General features: G+C 60.8%; 1 protein-coding gene across 4 annotated transcripts; it reads right to left on the bottom strand.

The window, feature by feature from the left end:
- Positions 1-574: 574 nt before the first annotated feature.
- ZNF316 (zinc finger protein 316) lies at positions 575-20,198 on the bottom strand. Of its 4 annotated transcripts, none has more exons than XM_050783944.1 (7): positions 20,051-20,198; positions 15,262-15,352; positions 14,472-14,854; positions 14,157-14,272; positions 13,285-13,411; positions 12,638-12,751; positions 575-4,700 (listed from the first exon to the last, which is right to left on the bottom strand). In XM_050783944.1, exons 3-7 carry the CDS (start codon positions 14,824-14,826, stop codon positions 2,383-2,385), a joined length of 3,030 nt encoding a protein of 1,009 aa, XP_050639901.1. In that variant the 5' UTR covers positions 14,827-14,854; positions 15,262-15,352; positions 20,051-20,198; the 3' UTR covers positions 575-2,382. The 4 variants fall into 4 exon arrangements, with proteins under 4 accessions (XP_050639901.1, XP_050639902.1, XP_050639904.1 ...); XM_050783945.1 differs by lacking the exon at positions 20,051-20,198 and adding an exon at positions 19,489-19,746; XM_050783947.1 differs by lacking the exon at positions 20,051-20,198 and adding an exon at positions 19,489-19,716 and having other exon boundaries at positions 15,262-15,399.
- Positions 20,199-20,962: the final 764 nt, after the last annotated feature.

Genomic DNA, 20,962 nt, shown 5'->3' with positions numbered 1-20,962 from the left:
TCTGATGCCTCCAGATCACATTTGATTACAGCAGTTCTTATTTTTCAGACCCATAGAGAAAGGACAGGAGGGTCAGATCTGATCGTGGGTTACCATGTGATAAGAATAAAGAAATCAACAAATCAGCTTTAAGGAAGGCATTTTGGGGCCCTAGAGATGTGCACCTTGCCCTGGTACTGGAGCAGGTGAGCCCTGGATGAGCCACATGGTGCGGGGGCCTCTGAGAAAAGGACTGGGAATGTGTTTGGATCACCAGGAAGGGCACCTGGCCCCTCACTCTGGCCTCCAGAAGCCTGGCCAACACCTTCACAAACAGTAATGGCCCAAGACAGGTGTTTGCACTACATCAAGTGTGAAGAGGGTGAGGGCCACCAAGGAAGACGGTGAGCATGGGCAGCACAGGGCCACACTGGCCTGGGGCTGACTCCTCATGGGCCATCCTAGGACCGATTCTAATTTCTTAAAAGAGAAAATCTTTTAAAAATATTTGCAGAAGCAAGTTGGACCTGAGGCCGCGCAAAGCCTCCCCGACGGGTTCCAAGAAGTGGCAACAGCATGGAGTCCAGTCAGAAGCTCAGTTTGTCCACTCTTTATTAAAGCCAGGCCCTCCTGCCAACGGCTGCAGGACAGCTGCTGGGGCCCAGGAGGGGCAGGGACAGCAGATCCTGGCCATATAGGGCTAGAGCTGAGATCCCAGAGCCCCCCAGCCCACCTTGCCATTAGCCCTTTCTGAGACTCCTGTCCCAAAGGGAGAGGAGAAACCCAGGGCTGAGGCCATTACCCAGCACCCCGATGCCTCCCTGGGACCCCTGCTCTCCTCACCACCCCGCCCTGCAACCTCACCCAGCCAGGCTAACTGACCGCCACCACCCAGGCCCTCTTCCCACCCACCAACTACCGTGCCTCCTACCCGCCCCCAGCCCAGGCAGCCTGGCTGCTGCGCTCAGCCCCCAAGGCCATGTCTACACTAACGTGGAAGGAACTAGGTCTATAAGGAAATGCAGCTGCACCAAAAATCCGTTTCCTGGCCCCACTCACAGTGGCCCCAAAAGCATGAGGGTAGGGGGGGGGCTTCACATGAACTACACCCCAGCTGCCTGCCCAGTGGCTTCCATGGGCCCAGTGCGGAGGGTGGGGCGCCCACCAGGCAGGGGCCTTGCATAGTTGGGTGCCTGGTTTGTCACTGAGCCACGGCTCAGGTCCACACCCCCCAGAGGTGGACAGCCACTGTGCAAGCTGCCAGGACACGGGTGCCTCCACTAACCAATTTGTGAAATGGGACTCTAAACAGAAACACTACTTGTTCTAGTGTAATGACAGAAGCAGAGTTAAAGGGACCTGCGGGTGTCCTAGGGCCCTAATTATGGGATGTGGGGGAAGATCCTTCAACCAACCTCAGTCACTCTAAGTGAGCGCTGGGCTCCGAGGACGGAGCTCCGTCTGCCTATTCCGGGAGACGGGCAGCCCAGGGAAGTGAAAGCTGGGGCTCAGGGCTGCGAGGGCCTCGGGCGCCCAAAGATGTCTGAGTTTGCCACCTCCGGCTGAAGGAGGTGAAAGTACCAAAGGACTGAGAGAAGCAGAGACCAAAATCGAACCGGTGCAGCGGGCGCCCGGGTGCCCTCTGTGTCCGTGTGGAGAGGACAGCAGGCGGCTCGAGAATAAGGCTTCAAACTCCCTCAGGACCCTGTCAACACCCGCGACCCGTCTGCCTGGCCGTAAGTTTGGTATCTGGCTTTATTCTTCTCCTAGATTCTTTAGGCCATACGAGAGGTGGAAATAAATATCTGCAGACTACAAGTTTCAAGTTTTCCCATTGGAGCTCCGCCCTTTGGAAACCTACAAGGCCTCCCCTCACCTCGCGCAATTAAACCTTCGGATGACCGGGAGGCCCTAAATCTCCCACTGAGGAATGGGAGGAAGTGGTCAGCCAAACCCACCGGCCTCCCAGGCATCTCGCTGGCCCACCTGGGTGACTGGACCCCACCCTCCCGTGGAGCAAGGGCTTTCCCCTCCCTCGCCGCCACAGCCAATTGCAAACGCACAAGTCCCTTGCTCCCTGGGCCACCGAAGTCGGAATCCGGGTGAAATAAATAGCATCGCCCGCCAACTACCGCCCTGCTTCACAGCCCGGGCCCACCCAGGGGATATCGCAGTCTCCGTGGGGGTGGCGCCCAGGCCTCGCTGCCTCCGCGCTGCTCTTCTCTCCAGAGCTCTCCACGTCTCCGGCTGAGCTCACGGACCCGGCGGGCAAGAGACCCGGGGCCGCAGGGCGGGGGCTGAGGGAAGGCACCGCACCCAGGACTGGGACCCTCAGCCTCCCGGGGCCCGAGGAGCGAGGGGCCAGTGGCCCTGCAGGCTGCGCTGCCGTCGGCCCCGGGCCCCTCACAGGACGCCCTCCCTGTAGGCGCCAGAGGGCCCGGCAAACGCGGCCTGGTGCTCCGAGCCGAAGCTTGTGCCGCCCGCGAACTCCAGCAGGGCGCTGCCGCGCTCCCCCGGGCCGACGCTGGACGGCCCCTTGGCGGCCGCCTCGGGCTTGGGCGCGGGAGCTGGGGCCGAACCCGAGCCCGGCGCTGCGGCGGCGCCGCGGTGCGTCTTCATGTGGGTGAGCAGGTGCGAACTCTGCGAAAAGCGGCGGCCACAGTTGGCGCAGGCATAGGGCCGCTCGCCCGTGTGTGTGCGCTGGTGCGTGACCAGCACCGAACGCTGCGAAAAGCGCTTGCCACACTCTGGGCACGGGAAGGGACGTTCGCCCGTGTGGCCGCGCCGGTGCTTGGCCAGATTGGAGCGCTGTGCGAAGCCGCGGCCGCAGTCGGCGCAGCGGAAGGGCTTCTCGCCCGTGTGCGTGCGCCGGTGCCGCTTGAAGTCCGAGCTGTGGCCGAAGCCCTTGCCGCAGTCGGGGCAGCGGTGCGGCTTCTCCTCGGCGTGAGCCCACTGATGCCGCGTCAGCGCCGCGCTCTGACCAAAGCGCCGGCCGCACTCTCCGCACGCGTAGGGCCGCTCCCCGGTGTGCGCGCGCCCGTGCGCTGTCAAGTGCGCGCGACGGCTGAAGCCCGCGCCGCACACGCCGCACACGAACGGCTTCTCGCCGGTGTGCCCGCGCACGTGCGCCGCCAAGTGCGAGCCGCGGGCGAAGCGCGCGCCGCACTCGGGGCACGGGAAGGGCCGCTCGCCTGTGTGCGTGCGCCGGTGGCGCGCCAGGTGAGAGCCGTACACGAAGCTCTTGCCGCAATCGGCACAGCGGTGTGGCCTCTCGCCCGCGTGGTAGCGCTGGTGCTTGGCCAGCGCGGCCCGGCGCCCGAACGTCTTGCCGCAGTCCGAGCAGATCCACGGGCTCTCCTCCTCCGCCAGCGCGGCCGGCGCAGGCTCCGCGAGCAGACTCCCGACGGCAGGCCCGAACGCGCGCAGGCCGCCTCCGCCGCCCCCGGCCCCGCCGCCGCCGAAAGGGTCGCAGGCCAGCCCGGTCCCCTCCACTAGGGAGAGCGGGCCCCCCAGGGGCGCCGGGAGCGGGCGCCCGTCGACCGGCAGCCGCTCTCGGAAGTCGGGTAGGCCCAGGAGCGGGAAGCTGTCCGGGTGCAGCCAGGACTTGGGGTGCACGGGGAAGTGGAAGCCCAGCGGGTGGGAGGAAGGGCCTTCGCCCTCTCCCAGGCCGTTGCCCAGCTCCAGGAAGCGCCGGTCCGGCGCGGGGTCCGCCTTGCCGCTGGGGGTGGGCGCCGCCACCGCCGCCTCTTCTCTCTCTTCGGCCGCGGCCTCCGCCTCTCCATCCGCTTCGCCAGCTTCAGGTCCCCCCGGCCCCTCTGGCCCAGGGTCGGTGTCCTCCGGCCCCGCGGCGGCCGCCGTCTCGCCGGGCTCCCGCCGGGGGCCGTCACTACCCGGCTCCGCACAGCCCCCGCCGCGTCGGTGGCGCTGGAAGTCGGCGCGCAGGCGGAAGGCCTGCCCGCAGTCGGGGCAGCAGTGCGGGCGGTCGGCCGTGTGCACCGCCTGGTGCCGCGCCAGCGCCGAGCTCTGGCTGAAGCTGCGGCCGCAGTGCGGACACGGGTAGGGCCGCTCGCCCGTGTGCGTGCGCTGGTGCGTGACCAGGTAGGAGCGGCGCCCGAACCCCGCGCCGCAGAAGGCGCAGCGGTAGGGCCGCTCGCCCGTATGGATGCGTCGGTGCGTAACCAGGTGCGACTTGTAGACGAAGCGCTTGCCGCAGTCCGGGCACGGGAAGGGCTTCTCGCCGGTGTGCGTGCGCTGGTGGATGGCCAGGTGCGAGCGGTACACGAAGCCCTTGCCGCACTCCTCACAGCCGAAGGGCTTGACGGCCGCGTGGTAGCGCTGGTGCTTGGCTAGCCGCGAGCGGTGCGGAAAGACCTTGCCGCACACGTCGCACGTGGTCTCGGGCCGCCCGGCCAGCGGAGCCACTGCGGCGGGGAACGCCCAGGGCGACAGCAGGTTCGCAGCCGGCCCCCGGCCGTGCAGGAAAGGCTTCGCTTCAGAGCCGTCGGCCAGTACCCCAAGGCCGCCTTGGTCGGGGCCCCACCCCTCTGGAGTCTGCGCCGAATCCGAGTCGTCGGGGCCCCACGTCCCAGGCACGTCCCCCACGCCGTAGGCCGCCGACCAGAGCCCTGGGGGCTCGTTCTCCTCCTCAGCCACCTCCGCCAGGAAGTCCTCGTCGTCTTCCTCATCGTGGTCCTCTATGTCGTCCGTCCAGAACCAGGCTCCTGAAGACGACAAAGGCAGGCCAGAAGAGAGAGGTAAGTGAACTTGACAGGAGCCTTTGGAAGGTTCCTGCCCCGAGAAATCAGGGCTTCTGAGACACCACCAGCAGGACCTTCCTTCAGTCGGACAGGGCACTTCCTTTCGCCAAGTGAGTGGTTGCCCATGCCCCACTGCCAGTCCTGAACAGGCACAGGGCAGGAAAGCCGCCGCCCCCAGCTAGGAACCTGGGGACACGCAGCACACGAAACTGTCCCTCCCAGGAAAGCCAGGGCTCCCGTCCAACATCTCTTCCAGACCGCAGGCTCCCTCCAGGGCTTGCCACCTGCTGAGGAATGGGGCAAACTCTAGCACGGGGTGAGACCCAAGCAGGGATCCTGTGCTGAGAAAACCAGGTGGAGACGCTGGGGCCGTTTTCCCGAGAGCTCCCCCTCCCTGGCTTTCCTGGAAGACAGCGCAGCCTGCGGCCCCCTCCACAGAGAACCTGCCTTTGTCAGCGCTAAGCTTTTTTTTTTTTTTTTTTTTTTTTTTTTTTTTTTTTTTAAAAGACGGGAGTCTCACTCTGTCACCCAGGCTGGAGTGCAGTGGCTCGATCTTGGCTCACTGCAACCTCCGACTCCTGGGTTCAAGCAATTCTCCCATATCAGCCTCCCGAGTAGCTGGGATTATGGGCTCATGCCACCACGCCTGGCTTTTTGTTTGTTTTTTAAAGCTCACTGCATCCTCCACCTCCCAGGTTCAAGCAGTTCTCCAGCCTCAGTCTCCCTAGTAGCTGGGATTACAGGCGCACACCACCACAGCTGGGTATTTTTTGTATTTCACCATGTTGGCCAGGCTGGTCTCGAACTCCTGACCCCAGGTGATCTGCCCGCCTCAGCGTCCCAAAGTGCTGGGATTACAGGTGTGACCCACCACGCCTAGTCTTTTTTAAATTTTGTTTTGTTTTGTTTTTTGAGACGGAATTGCGCTTTTGTTGCCCAGGCTGGAGTGCAATGGCGGAATCTTGGCCCAACGCAACCTCCACCTCCCAGGTTCAAGCAATTCTCCTGCCTCGGTCTCCTCAGTAGTTGGATTACAGGCGTATGCCACCACGCCCAGCTTTTTTTTTTTTTTTTAAAGTAGAGACAGGGTTTCTCCATGTTGATCAGGCTGGTCTCAAACTCCTGACCTCGGGTGATCCGCCTGCCTCGGCCTCCCAAAAGTTCTGGAATTACAGGGGTGAGCCATCGTGCCCGGCTGTTTGTTTTATTTTTGAGACGGAGTCTTGCTGTGTCGCCCAGGCTGGAATGCAGTGGCGTGATCTCGGCTCACTGCAACCTCCACCTCCCAGGTTCAAGTGATTCTTCTGCCTCAGCCTCCCGAGTAGCTGGGACTACAGGCGCCTGCCACCACGCCCGGCTAATTTTTATATTTTTTGGTAGAGACAGGGATTCACCATATTGGCCAGGCTGGTCTCGAACTTCTGACCTTGTGATCTGCCCGCCTCAGCCTCCCAAAGTGCTGGGATTACAGGCGTGAGCCACCGCACCCGGCCACTTTTTTTTTGTATTTTTAATAGAAACGGGTTTCACCATGTTGACCAGGCTGGTCTCGAACTCCTGACCTTAGGTGATCCACCTGCCTTGGCCTTCCAAAGTGCTGGGATTACGGGTGTGAGCCACCACGCCTGGCCTGTCAGCTCTAAGGTTTGCTCAGCCTCCCCCATTCAGACCCTTTCCCACCAAGCTGCACCCCTGCCCTCTCCCTTTGGTCCTCCGAGGCACCTGTGTGGGCAGCAAAGAGCATGTAGATGGAGCTGGCTTGGTGGGGCGCCTATTGATGGCTGATACACCTAAGACACCATGACACACCCAGGAGGGAACTAATGTCTGTGGAGCAGGCACTAAGTCACAGGGAACACAGGGATGACACCTGGCCTGTGGCCCCATATGCACCTTCATGGACCCTGCCCAGTGTCCACCCCACAGTCTCAGCATCTGGAAGGTTCCAGCTCCCACAGCTGGTGTGAGAATCTTGTCCTCACCCCACCTGGGTCCCCTGCCAATGCACTGGCCCATTTCAGCCATCACCTAGCTGGATAAACTTAGACCACTGAGTCCTGCCCTAGGGGGGAAGTCGGAGCCCAGGAGGTCCCAGTGCGCCTCGGGTGGCCCCTCATGTTGCACGCCGGCCCCTACCAGGCTGCATGGCCTTGGCACTGCCTTGTCCCACATGCATTCCACATGGGGACCTAGAGCCTCGGGAAAACACAGACCCACACAGGCCTGGCTTCACTGTGAAAAAACAGGCATCATAGAAAAGGGTCAGAAAATGGGTTACTTCATCTTTCCCATTTCATGATACTTTCTCGGTTTACTATTATAGTAAACGTAAGCTTGAAATAAAAAGGTTTCTTGTCACTAAGTTGAGTCCACCTCGAACTGCCACCCACAGCCACTCTGTGCACAGAGCAGCAAAGAAAAGCCCAGTCCCCATCAGTGGTCACCCTTTCCCGTTTGGCAGCAACGCTCCGCAGGTCCGGGAAGGCTGCTGCACCCTAGCCCTAAGCCCCAACCCTACAGGGTAGGGAGGCTGGCAGAGAGCTGGAAAGGATCTGACCCTCAGGCTCTGATGCAGGTCTTGGGTTTAGAGATGCCTCCAAACGGGGAAGGTTCAAGCCTAGGAACAACTACGATTTTGTAGCGAGATGCATCAGCAACCAGCCAAGACTCAACGAGCATTTACTGTACAATAAGCCTCAAAGAACTGGACTCCCAGGCCAAGTGCGGCCTTGCCCACAGAAGTCTCAGCTGCCCACAGCTGGGAGGCTCCTCCCAGTACCTCTCCCTTGATCCTCAGTGCAGCAAGGAACCCTCTCACTTGGGGAGGTAGGCAGGGAGCCCTCCTCCCAGTAGGCTCTGTAGAGAGGGCACCTCCCACCAGCTCTGGAGCTGGCATGCCGCCTGTCCAACAACTGGGACAAGGGTGGGCCACACTCCAGCATATGGCATGGTGATAGGCCACCACTGACACCGAGTGTGGGACAGGAAGGGCATCCAAGTCCCTGGGAAGTCTGAGCTGGCTGCACTCTGAGGGGAGCTCCCAGGAAGTAGCAGGGCCCCTGGGAAGGGTCCCAGAGGGAGACCAGCCTGCCCCAGGCCAGGCTCTGTCGAAGTGGATGGGAACATCCTTGACTGAGGGTGTTCAGCCAACAGGACTCCAGGGACATGGCCCCAAGGGTGTTTGCTGGCTCTCAGATCCAAAGCCCTTTTTCAGATCTAAGTGAGGCCTCCTCACAGCTCAACTCATCAGACCCAAGACTGGAGGCTGACTAGGAGCGGTTGGCACATGTTTCTCAACAGCTGGAGGGCACTGGGGCACGAACCATGTGACAGCAGCCCAGGGTGCCCAACACACCTGCTTCCTCCAGAACGCAGGGGACAGCGGAGGAGAGGAAACCCTGGGGCTGGCGGTCCCTCTCCCCTGCACCTCACCTTTAGGCCTGAAGACTCTGGCCTAGCAACATTCAGCTAGGCTTCCAGGAAGATCCCGAGGGACCACAAGGCTCAGCGATCAAAAACAGAGGCCGACCAGAGGGTCAAAGTTAGCTGTCTAGGGAGGGAGAAGCTTCCAGAGTGTAGCCACAAGGACCTTCACAGCCTGTGTCCTGAACTGGGAACACTAAGATCCCCCTCCCATCCAGTGGCAGGTGATAAGAGCTGATGGAGGGGAGACCACCCCAGCAGGTTGGGTGCCAAGGGAATGAATGAAAGGCCTCAGGGCTGGGGTTGGGGCTGTCACAGGAACTATCTCCCCCACCTCCCTCCACAGGCACCAGCACCGGGCACAGCTACTCCCTAGCATGACTGGTGTCTTTAGAGGCTTCCCTTCAAATCTTAATGCTGAGATGTTCCTCAAGGGCTCACTACTCCACTGCACCCACCACAGTAACCCTCCTGCAGGCTGAAGCCCCACATCTGCTCAGTTCCATCAGGACAGCAGGGGCCAGGCCGGGATGCTACACCATCTCTTCCTTGGCTTCACCTCAAAAGGCAGCTGGAGGGCCTGGGCTCTGCCTGGGTGTGAATTCTACTCCTATGACACACTGGCCATGGGACCTTGGGCAAGGCCTTAAATCTGAGTTTCCCCATCTGTAAAATGGGTCGATAACAGCACCAGTGGATAAATCCACTTGGTGGGACTACTGCAAGGATGAAATGCACATCCATAAACACCTGCTACGCAGCTGCAGAAGCACCTCCCAGGGTCAGGTGGTGCTGCTGCCACCATGGGTCCCTGCAAATGCCGAGGCCCCTGCTGTCCATCCCATGCTTTCTGTTGGTCATCGCTCAAGTTGTCCCCCAAATGTCAGGTGATGCTCCTTTCCTGCCATCAGGCCCTGGTGGCCACAGATCCCCACCAAGGCCTTTCCTCTTGAGGCTGGGCCACAGTCCCTAACCCTAGACAGGCCCCTGGCCAGCCCTGTGCCCCGGGGGCAGGCTGCCTCCTGGACTGCACAGGAGGGGCGGGGCACCCTCCAGCCCACACTAGGGCCTTCCTGCTCACCAGCGGCTGGTGCAGTGCCAAGGCCCTCAGGGAGGCCCTGGATGCACAAAGATCCCTAGGGAGGGTGGTCATCAGCATCACCAAAGCCGAGCATTGACCCAGAATCCCACCAACACAACTGCAGCCTCTCCAGCTTCTATCCCCAGGCCCTGGTTTAACTGTGCAGGAGGCAGTGGTAATCCCAGGGGCCAGCCAATGTCCCCAGCAGCAGAGCCCCCGGAACACGTCCGGTAAGTGCCTTGCCCTGGGCACAGGGTGGGGGTCCTATGTAGGACACTAATCACAGGGGCTGTGGGGAAGACAGTGGCCACACAGCCACATGCCTGACCCAGAAGACACGGTCCCAACCTGGCATGGGACGCCACACACATCTCACATTACTCAGGGATGCTGCTCAGTGTAGCCCACACACATCACCCATGGCAGCAGGCGCCACCATCTACAACTCCCACCCCTGGGCAACCTCTGCCCATCTTGGAGTTTGGAACCTGCCCTCCAGGCCCAACCTGACCTGGGCCCCACGGTGAGTCTGCAGAGTGAGCTGACTGAACAGCCCCGCTTCTCTCCCTCTGACAACCCATCCGCTAAGGCCTGGCCTGGAGTGCAGGCTGTGGAAGTCAGTTCCGAGTGAGGCCAACACCTGCTCCCTCCTCTCCCCCGGCTGGTGCAACTTTCTCTATCCAGACACAAACTCCAGATGGCCTCAGAGAGACCCTCCCTCATGAGGGGCAGCAAAGGGAGGAGGTGGACAAGGGTGACACGCCCAAGTTCATAGGCATTAGCAGCCCGCCTTTCTGCAAAATGTCAGGGAGACGAGGGTGGCACTGGCCCCACACATTGGTGCTTGGGGGAGGTAGGGCTCTCGGGCACAGCTGCTGCACTGGGATCTGAACCAGCTGCATGGCCCTGGCCAGGCTGCCAGGTCTGTAAGGAGGGGGCCTCCTCTGAGGACAGGCACTGGTCCTGCCCCTCACTGGGGCAGGTGACCTCAGAAGGGTCAGTCTGCAGTGGCTGAGGGGGTCCATCTCAGAGGGTGGAGAGGCAGCCCCACAAGTACAAGGTTGGCCTGCCAGGCCAAGGCCACTGGCAGCCACGTAAGGCCTGCAGGCACCCACAGCCACAATTTTCTCCAGGCACATTCTTGCTCCAGTGCAGACCAGAGCCGGCAGAAAACAGGGTTCAACCAGGGTGGGGATCTAAGCCAGGTAAGGAGAAAGGCAGGGCAGGGGAGGGGCAGGAGGGGAAGCGTGGGGCTGGAGCATGGCTGAAGGGCAGGTGGGGGCTTCAGCAGCCCTCAGGAGGGGTGGGTCCTGATGAGCACAGTACCAGAGCCCAGATGTCATTGTGGCCCAACTCATTAAGGAGCCCAAGAGAGGGACACATTTGGCTCTTGCAAGACTCCAGTCTAGGAACAAACTCTGTCAGCCTGGGCACAGTCAGCCTCTGTCCTGCCCCAGCGATCTCAGCCAGCTCAGCCCACCAGAAATGAATGCAGGGGAGGCAGGGAGCACTGGGGGAGTGGGGAGCAGCAGGGGAGGGTAGCCACTCAGTACACAGGCTATGGGTCACATTTCAGAGGCCGCCCTTACACACCCACTCAGGGCCAGGGGCATCCCAGGCCTACCAGTCCCAGCACGATGAGCAGCCACAGGGGGCGCAGGGGGCACTGGCACAGCCAGCCCCAGGGAGCTTGCAAACCCCAGCCAGGTGCACAGGCCACAAGGGTCCTGTCGCCTGGACTGAAAGGGAACCACTCAGGCTCAAGCCTGCACAAGGCTCTACCCCTAACCCTCCAAGAGGCACAGAGAACAGGAGCACAAGTAGACCACATGCTGAGGGATGGGCCCCACAGGCCTATGTCCCCTTCACCTCCTGAGAGCGTCACCCACATCCCACACTCATCCCGGGGCAGCAGTGATCTTTCTTGCCAACCAGAACACTCCTGACTGAAGCCTAGGAAATGTTCCAAGAGGGTCCCCAAGTGTCTGGAGAATGGCGGCAGGAAAGGCCTCCTACAATGACACAGAGAGGAGGCTTCCATGATAGTTCAGCTCTGTGTCCCCACCCAAACCTTATCTCCAATTGTAATCCCCAAGTGTCATGTCAAGGGAGGGACCTGGTGGGAGGTGATCAGATCATGGGGGCCATTTCCTTCATGCTGTTCTTGTGATGATGAGGGAGTTCTCACGAGATCTGATGGTTTTTTGTTGTTTTTTGTTTTTTTGTTTTTTTTTTTTTGAGATGGTGTCTTACTCTGTCACCAGGCTGGAGTGTAGTGGTGCAATCTTGGCCCACTGCAACCTCCACCTCCCCGGTTCAAGCGATTCTTCTGTCTCAGCCTCCCAAGTAGCTGGGACTACAGGTGCACACCACCACACCCAGCTAATTTTTATATTTTTAGTAGAGATGGGGTTTCACCATATTGCCCAGACTGGTCTTGAACTCCTGACCTCGTGATCTGCCTGCCTCGGCCTCCCAAAGTGCTGGGATTACAGGCGTGAGCCACCACACACCAGTATTTTCATTTGAAAACACATCTATGCAGTGCTCTGAGTCTACCCATTGCCCCTCCTGACTGGCATCACCCAGCCCCAAACCAGACACCTGTGGGGCAGGGGCCTCTGCAGAGCTCTCTAACGCTAGGAGCCCCTCAGACACCACTAAGAACCTCCACGCAACTGACAGTGTGGCATCCTCCAGTGGGAACCTGAGTTGAGTTCAATTTCTTCAGATGAGTAAAGGGAGCCTTAGAGTTGAAGGAGCAGAGCCAGAGCTGGGCCTGAGGCTTCCAGGAAAATTCACCACCCTGAACGCTTTCTGCACCCATCACTCCAAAACCTCCTCTCCAGAATGCCCCAAGCTGCCCACCCCGGTCAGAGTCCTTCCCACGGTGCTCCAGGGAGAGCAAGGGAGACTGCGGGGAGCCTTTTCCCAGACACGCGGCCAAGTGGGCGGAGAAGCAGGAGGACCAGCTAGCGCTGTCATCAGAAGGGCCTCCGCGACGGCGTGCTGGGCTCCTGCGCCTGCCCTGGCTCAGCCGACCACCTGACAGCTGGCCCCTCACATGCAAAGAAATTCACGGGCTCCAACGTGGGACAGGGAATCATTTTTAAAGGTTCCTAGGAGGAGCCTCTAGGTTCTCTAAGGACCTTATAGCCTTCGGACCTCTCTGGAACTTGAACCACCAGAAGCCAGGCAGCAAAGGCACAGGTTGGCACAGGCCGGCCACCCCCATATCCACGGAGCCCCCTCCATACCTCACTCCTCAGCACAGATGGTCAGAGGCACAGTCAGAGGCACCAGGTACCAGGTCTGCAGAGAGCTCGGTGAAGGCCAAAGTTTGACAACAGCTCCGAGAAGCTGTCGGCACAAACCACGAAATTCCATCCGCGCTCACCTGTGTAGACACCAGTGACGATGTCTCCTTCCTCAGGTCGGGGGCTATCTGGGACCCAAGGTTCTTCCCCTTGTTCCAGTCGGAAGATCAGATCAGGCTTGGGGATTGGGTATCCTGCCAGGAGAACAGACAACGGCTATAGGCAGCTCCCGTGGGCCCTCTGCTGCCCTATGGCCCGTGCTGCGCCACCGCTCAGTGCCCCTCCACCTCCACCTTCCCAGCATCAGCCCTTCCCACCCCTCCCTGCTCCGAAGGGTCCAGGCATTCCCTTCCCTCTGAACCTTTCCCTGTCTTCCCCTGCTCTCCTCCCACCAAGCCCCCCCAACACCTTCACCTGCAAGATGCCCACATTCTTCCTCCTCCCTCTCCCTCCTCACCCCCAGAGGCTTCAGGGGCCATGCCACAGAGACCAGAGTCAGACTGCCTCCACAGACGTATCACCTGGCTCAGGGCGCTGCCTGGCCAGTGACATCCCCCACCCCACCCCAGAGGCCATGAGGTCCTAGGGCTTCCCTGGGAGGTGGACTGGGCCCAGCATCCACCTTTGCAAAGACCCTGGGATTCGAAAGCCCCCCCTGTCAGACAGCTAAGCCCCTGGCAGCCATCACACCAGGCTGCCTCTTGGGGACTAAAGGTCCCGTCCTTACCCAAGGACACCAGAATCCCATAGTTCTCCTGCATGACTTCCTGATAGAGGCCCCGCTGGTCTGCTTCCAGCCTTTCCCACTCCTCCAGGGAGAAGTACACAGCCACGTCTTCAAATGTCACCAGCCCCTGGGAAACAGCCCCAGGTGAGAAGCTGAGGGAGCCCTTTACAAAGAGCCACGGATGATTGAGGCCACTGAGGCCCTCCAGCGTGGGTGTCAGGGGGACATAGATGCCCAGATGGCACTGAGGGCTTTCAGGTCTTGCCGCAGCCCTGGAAAGCAGGGGCCAGATCCCAGCCAGAGAATGGGGACTCAAGCTCAAAGAGGCTGAATGACCCAGCTCCTAGGGCAGAGCTGTGGCTCATGCAGAGGTCAGGAGACAATGAGCCCTGCCCCCAGTTCCCCTCTTCATGCAGTGTGGCTCAAGCCGGTGCAACGGCCACGTCAGCCATGGAGGGCCCACTCCTGTGTGGACAAGCAGGAGCAGCTAAACTGAGCGTGGGCACTGGCGCCTGACCTGTCTGGGCAGCAGGAACCCAGACCCTGGACATGTGACAGGCACTCCAGGTGCGGGAGCGGCCAGCCTTGGGGGACAGCCAGGCCTCTGAAGTCGCTGTGCAGTGCCGTTGAGTGGGTGGCAGCCAAAGGGATCAGGACAACCCAACGCTCAGGAGAGCAGGACCACACCCCTGGGCTTGGGGCTGGACACCCAGCCACTTCCTGTGGCCCCCTCCCAACTCAGGGCCAGGGCCCAGCCTGGGGACCCCAGTGCCGTGGCCGCTGCCAACATATGTCTCCAGACAGCAGGTGCCGAGGCCCCAGGGGGAACCCTGCCTAGGTTACCCAAGCCTCAAACAGAGAGGGCAGCTCACCTGAGACCCAGCCATCAGCAAATCATCCTCGTCCTCATCCTCCTCCTCCTCCTCCTCCTCGTCCTCCTCCAGGTCCTCATCCCTAGGAGTGGCTGGAGCCCGGGAGGGCTGCAGGCCTGCGGGGAGAGATCTCTTAGGGCCAGCTGCCCTGAGCCCCCAGCCTGCAGGGCCAGGAGCCCCGGAAACACCCTCACTGCAAAGCCGGGCTTCAGCTCCACCCTATCGGCCCAAGAGCCCTCCTGACTTGACCAGGTCCCTGGCCTGGTCCACCTCAGCCCCATTCACCTCCTCCGCAAGGCTGGCTGCTTTTCTTACCCTTTTCCTGAAGAACTGGGGACTTGGCATCACCACCATGGCTAAGTCGCTCCTGGGTCCCCAATGCCAGATGCTGCTCCTCTGCCAGTACCTCCTTCACGTCCTCCTCCTCCACGTCCGCCTCCACCTCCACCTCGGCCACCTCCTCCACCTGCGTGTCCTCCACTACCTCTGCCACACCCTCCTCCTCCTCTTCCACCACTATCTCCTCCTCCTCTTCTGCCACCTCCTGCGCCTCTTCCCCCTTTTCCTCCTCCTCCTCCTCTTCCTCCTGGTCAGGGTCGCACTCTGCCCCGTCCTCTGCCCGCTCCAGCTGGGCAGCTGGGGAGTCGGGAGTCGTGTGGAGTGCCGCCATCCTCCCTGGGAGTGAGCCTCCGCGTGGCCTGAAACGCAGATGGACGCCAGTGATGCGCCGCTCCCAGCACACCATACAGGTCCCCTCACAGGGTCGCCCACAGCCTGGCAGGGGCGCAGGGAGCAGGACTGACTCCTCCTGTTATGTAGTTGAAGGCAATGGAGATGAGGGAGGACCAGGCCTTCCCACAGTCTTCCCCTGCACCACCAAGACATTCCGTACCCAGAAAGGCTGCCCCAGGAGCCCCTCCGCGTGAGCCCTAGGATGCCAGTCTCAACTCCTTTTCACCAAGAACTACATGCCTGGTGTGAACTGCTGCTCTTTCCTGGAGTAAATCAGCCATTTCTCCCAGTCTTTATCCACAAGGAAGCATCACACAGCCCGAGGATGGCCCGTGTTTAGCCAGAAGGATACCGAGAACAAAGAGACGCTTACCTGGTCCTCAACACACATGAACCAGGCCAGCAGGGAACGCCAAGAGGTCTCAGCACAGACAGGCTGCAGGCACTTGCAAGGCACGATGGGGCTGGGAGGAGAGACAGGTGCCGAGAAGCCAGCAGGTCAGGCTCCCTCCTGCAGGACATGGGAGAGTGGGGGCTGCGAGCCAGCGTCACCTTCATGTGCCCTCAGCCCTCGCTCTGTGAAAAGTGCAGTGCATGGTAGACACACAGCTCATTGCCAGACCATCAGGAGGACAGGAAATGCCTGTGACATTTCAAGTTTGGGGATCAGAGACTCTTAAGGGCTGACTTATCAAAGTCCCAGAGGCTACAGGGTCCTACTCTCTTACTGACATCAGGGACAGCTCAGCCCAGAAGCTCAGGGGAGAGGCAGCCACACTGACACAGGGTCCAGGGTCCAGGGCCATGGACACGGCAGGACGGGATCTGCTGGCCCTGGGACCCCTGGCCTCTCCCCACTGCGTGTCCTTCACCAGCCCCTGTGGGGTCCCGAGGGCAGGGCAGAGTCACAGAGTTGATGAGTCCATTTCGGTGGCTCCTTTCTGGGTATAAACCTGAGACCCGGCCCGTCACCCAGGATACACACCATCAGTGTCTCCGGCCTGAACAGGGCCATTTCCACAGCGAGCCAAGCCCAGAATCCAGGGGCTGAGGCCATGAGCCCCAGAAGCATCCTGGAATGTCAGGCCACTTGGCCACACAGAGCACTGGGCCCCCCCTAGTTCATCCAGCTCGAGCAGTGGACACTGTCTGCCACAGAACTCCTAAAACAAGACTGAGTGGCCTTCATGAGAACAGTCCAGACCACCACACCTGGTGTTCTTACAGACACAGGAGAAAGCTGCTCCGTGATTACCTCTCCCTCCGTAACCCATCACTTCTCTATCAATTAGGCAGCTGTGTTAGGCCATTTCTGCATTGCTGTGAAGGAATACCTGAGGCTGAGTAAGTTATAAAGAAAAGAGGTTTCATTCACTCACAGTTCAACAGCCTGCACCGACAGGGCACCAGCATCTGTTTCTGGGGAGGGCCTCAGGAAGCTTCCACTCATGGAAGGAGACAAAGGGGCAGCAAGAGAGAGGGAGGAAGCTCCACACTCTTTTAAAACAACCAGATCTCTCATGAACTGAGAACTCCCTTATCACCAACGGGATGGTGCTAAACCATTCATGAGGGATCCGCCCCCATGAGCCAATCCCCTCCCACCAGGCCCACCTCCAACACTGGAAATCACGCTTCAGCGTGAGACTGGAAGGGGACTGATGGAGCCTAGATGTTTGCCCCGGCCCAGATCTCATGCTGAACCGTAATCCCCAATGCTGGAGGTGGGGCCTGGTGGGAGGTGACTGGATCATGGGGACAGGCCATCCCCTTGGAGACAGTGAGTAATGAGTGCTCGCTCTGAGTTCACAGGACATCTGGTCGTCTTTAAGTGTGTGGCGCCTCCCCACTCACTCTCTCTTGCTTGTTCCTGTTTTTGCCATGTGACATGCCTATTCCCCCTCACCATCCACCATGATTAAAGGCTTCCTGAGGCCCCCTAGATGCCAGGCAGATGCCAGCACCATGCTTCCTGTACAGGCTGCAGAACCATACGCCAATTTCACCTCTTCTTTATAAATTAGCCAGTCTCAGGTAGTTCTTCACAGCAACGCAAGAACAGCCTGACACCTGGACAAACACCCAAACCATAGCAGCGGCGCATACTTGTTTCCTGAACTGCTTTGAGCAGCTGCTTTAAAATCCACACTGCTTTAAAAGCCAGGAAGCTCTGAGCATTCACACAGGCCCACCCAAGTCAAGGGCTGGGACACACAGGCATCCAGAAGCCACCTCTGTCCCAAAGGTCACTTGTGCCCCCTCAGTGGCTCCAGCCCCCTTTCTTTTTTTTTTTTTTTTTTTTTTTTTTTTTTTTTTTTTTTGAGACGGAGTCTCGCTCTGTCACCCAGGCTGGAGTGCAGTGGCCGGATCTCAGCTCACCGCAAGCTCCGCCTCCCGGGTTTACGCCATTCTCCTGCCTCAGCCTCCCGAGTAGCTGGGACTACAGGCGCCTGCCACCTCGCCCTGCTAAGTTTTTTTTGTATTTTTAGTAGAGACGGGGTTTCACCGTGTTAGCCAGGATGGTCTCGATCTCCTGACCTCGTGATCTGCCCATCTCGGCCTCCCAAAGTGCTGGGATTACAGGCTTGAGCCACCGCGCCTGGCCAGCCCCCTTTCTAGTTTCAGAATCACTGACCCCCAAAGACTCAAGTCACAGAACTATGCCTGGGAGCGCCACCCCAATCTCCAGCCTCTCCCAGAAGCTGGCCTTCTCAGTGTCCACAGCTCTTTGGCGCGTGAAGACGCCTGAAGTGTGGAAACGCATGCTCTGCGTGTTATGCTAGCCACCTCCAGGAGGACACGGCCTTGCCCAGCACTCAGGGCGCTGGGTACACTCAGCAACGGTTTCCCAACCGCCACCCACTTGAGGCCCAGAGGAGGGCTTTTCTCTTTCAAGCCTCAGGCCGCAGATTCAGGCTGGGCCTAGGTGCCATGCCAAGCCCGGCAGAGCTGTCTCCTGCCTGGCCACCACCTGAAGCAGCAACTTTCAACTCCCAGAGCCAGGCCACCAATATGAGGACACAACAGAAGAACACTTCATGGCTCTAGAATAAAGTGGCTGCATGTTCATCTCATCTCAGGCCCTATGTGTGCTATTCCCCATCCCCGGAACTCTCTCCCCCTCTTCCTGAGTGATCTTCTGAGGCAGCCCCCTGGGTCCCAGTGGTGATACAGTTCCCTGTATTTCTTCCCTCGCAGCACCTACCACATCTTAAAACTACACTTATGGGACTGTCTTACCATCTCTCTCCCTGCGTATGGTCAGCTCCAGGGCGGCAGAAGCTCCCTTTGCTCATGTCTGACTCCCCCGACACCAACACTTAAGAAGCATTCACTTACTAAAAGAATGTCTAAAGTCGCCAGCCAGTGTGATGGACACAGGATTTTTAAAACTCAGCATTTTGGCCCTACTGTCCTGTTCCAGAACAGGCTGACCACTGCTGGTTAGTGAGACCCTTACAAATCCCCACCCAGAAGCGGTGGGGAGTCTCTGCCTCCAAAGAGGACACCGAGTTCTTTCTCCCAAGAAGTCCACCCACGGATGACCAGAGAAGGTGGAGGACCAGCTCCTACAGACGTCAGAAACACAGCCAGACATCGTCCCCAACCCAAGATTCAGAACAGAATGGTTTGCAAACCAGACCACAGCGGGCCGGGCAGTTTAGATTCCAGCAACTCTCCCTGGGTTATCTCTGCCTCCCCCAGACCCGCACTCTTTCCCTCCTCTTGCCAGCCTGCCAGTCCACTGTAAACACTGCTCACCTCTCCCTCGGCATCCAACTTTGGGTCAGAGGCCACAGGGGGCCTCCTCAGCATCAATCCCAAACCAGAGGCCACAGGGGGCCTCACCAACTTCATCCCAAACCCTCAATTCTCAAACTCCCGACCTCAGGTGATCCACCCGCCACGGCCTCCCAAAGTGCTGGGATCACAGGCGTAAGCCACCTCACCCGGCCCCAAACCCTCATTTCTACCAGGCTACTGCACTCTAGGATACGGTGCTGCAGCCAACATTTAGAATGGGAGGTGACAAGATATCTTCCAAGAGAAAAAGGGAGGGAGACAAGGACAGGAAGAAGAGAAAAAGCTTGAAAGTGGATAGAAACTCTCCACAAAAGCTCCAAAGCCAGGGAAACTCAACTCGGAGAGTGGGAGATGTGGGGCTGTGCTTGTGTCTAGCCCCCTTCATTCCCTCTGGGTGGCCCCCACTGCCCTCAGCGCCTTTCGGGTCTTCATGCCCTCCTGGAAGACTTCCTTCCCCGACCACCACAGTCCTCACTGTCTGTCCTCGGATTCTGGATCCCCCTACTCTCCTGGGTTTGCTCCTGGTGCAGGTTATTTCCATGGGGGCCATCCCAGGTCCCCCAGGGTAACCCCCTCACCACCCCACCTGGCTCCCCAGACCTGCCCACACTTGTTGAACCATACCAAGCACCAAGGTCTCCCCACACAAGCAGAGCTGGGGGCCTCATCCTCCTGGTATCTGCACTTCCTCTTGCCCATCAGGTCCTCGACCAAAGCCCAGCCCCTTTCCTACCTCTGCTGCCACGCGGGACAGCCCAAACCCCATCCAATCTCAGGGATGGGTGTCCCTACCCACCTGCCGGCAGCAGAAGACAGACGAGCAGGCCACCGGGGCTCCTTCTGCAGATGAGGGAAAGCCCAGACAAGGCCCCCAAGGTCACAAAGCGGGCTCCTGGGGCGACGGACCGGGCGCCTCCCGCCCCCAAGGGGGCGTCCGGAGCCGCCTCCTCCTGCAGAGACCCAGACGGTGACAGCCCCTCCTGGATGGGTGTGTCCTGGGGGCGGCCGCGGCCCAGCCCCTGCCGCTACGGCCGAGAAGGCGTGGGCGAGCACCCCGAGGTGTCATGCGTGGCCTCCCGGGCCTGACCCCTCCGCCTCCTACCTGAACCGGCCCCGGGGGTCCGCAACGCGCAGGCCCGGACGGGGGTCCGGGAGGCGGGGGCGCTGCCGCTGAAGGCCCGACCCGCGCTCCGCTCCGACCCCGCAGGACTCGGCCCCGACGCCTCCCCGCGGCCTCCCCGCGCCGGGCGTCGAGGGCCAGCCCGGCCCCGCCGCCGCCGCCGCCCCCGAGCGCAAGCCCGGCCCGCCCGCACCTGCCGCCTGCGCCGCCGCCCACCGGCCCCACGAGACCCACTCACCACGCGGGCCGGGCTGGCCGAGCCGCGGGCCGGACACCGGAGCCGGGGCCTGCGGGCCGGCGGCGGGCCCCGCGCTACACAAAGTGACGGCCCGGGAGCTGCGCGACGGCGGCGCGTGGGCACCGGAAGTGCCGCCGGCCGGCCCCGCCTCGCCCGCGCCCGCGGGGGGAGGAACTTCCGGTCACGCGGGGGCCGCGGCGCGGAGCTGGGAAGCGCGGGTCGTGGAGGTTTGCCCAGCTGGGCCTCGGACCGGGCGTGCAGGGAGGGGACGGGAGCGCCCTCGACACTTGTGGGGCGCCCACGACCTCGCCCCGCTCCTGGACACCCCGGCCAGGTCTGGGAGGTGACCCCGAGGTCACGCCGCCTAACCCTTCCCCGAACCCCAGCCCGGCCTCGTTCATCAGGGGGCGCCCGCTGAGGACCAGGCCTCGCGCTGGGGCCCCTTCGCCTGTCCACGGGGCCTGCCCCGGACCCCAGGACGGTGGAGGGAAGCGGCGACCTCTGTGGTGGGGAGGAGGCCAGGTGTCCACGACTCCGCCAGACCCCCGGGCCCTCGCTGGGTGAACGTCTTGTGGGCGGGGAGGGAGGAGGGACAGGCAGGGTGAACGTCTTATGTGTGGGCTGTGGCGGTTGAGTGCGGGAGGAGACGGGTTGTGGAGCCCGCACTCGGAGGGACATGGGGTCACCGGCAGAGAAGCGATGTCCAGGCAGAGGGAATGGCCATTGTAGGGGCAGAAGTGACAGGCGACCCCAGGAGCCCAGGGAGGGATCGGTGCCCTCAGCGGCCACCCCCAGGCCCTCACCCCCAAGCCTGTCTGCACCTACTCCCAAGAGGTGCAGCTGGGGTGTCAGGATGAGCTCTGGCATCGGTGGAGTCCAGGGTCTGTCTTCCACCAGGAATGGTGTGGCCCA

This window comes from Macaca thibetana, chromosome 3 (assembly GCF_024542745.1).
Source record: "Macaca thibetana thibetana isolate TM-01 chromosome 3, ASM2454274v1, whole genome shotgun sequence".
NCBI lineage: Eukaryota > Metazoa > Chordata > Mammalia > Primates > Cercopithecidae > Macaca > Macaca thibetana.
This window is presented reverse-complemented; position numbering and strand designations above follow the sequence as displayed.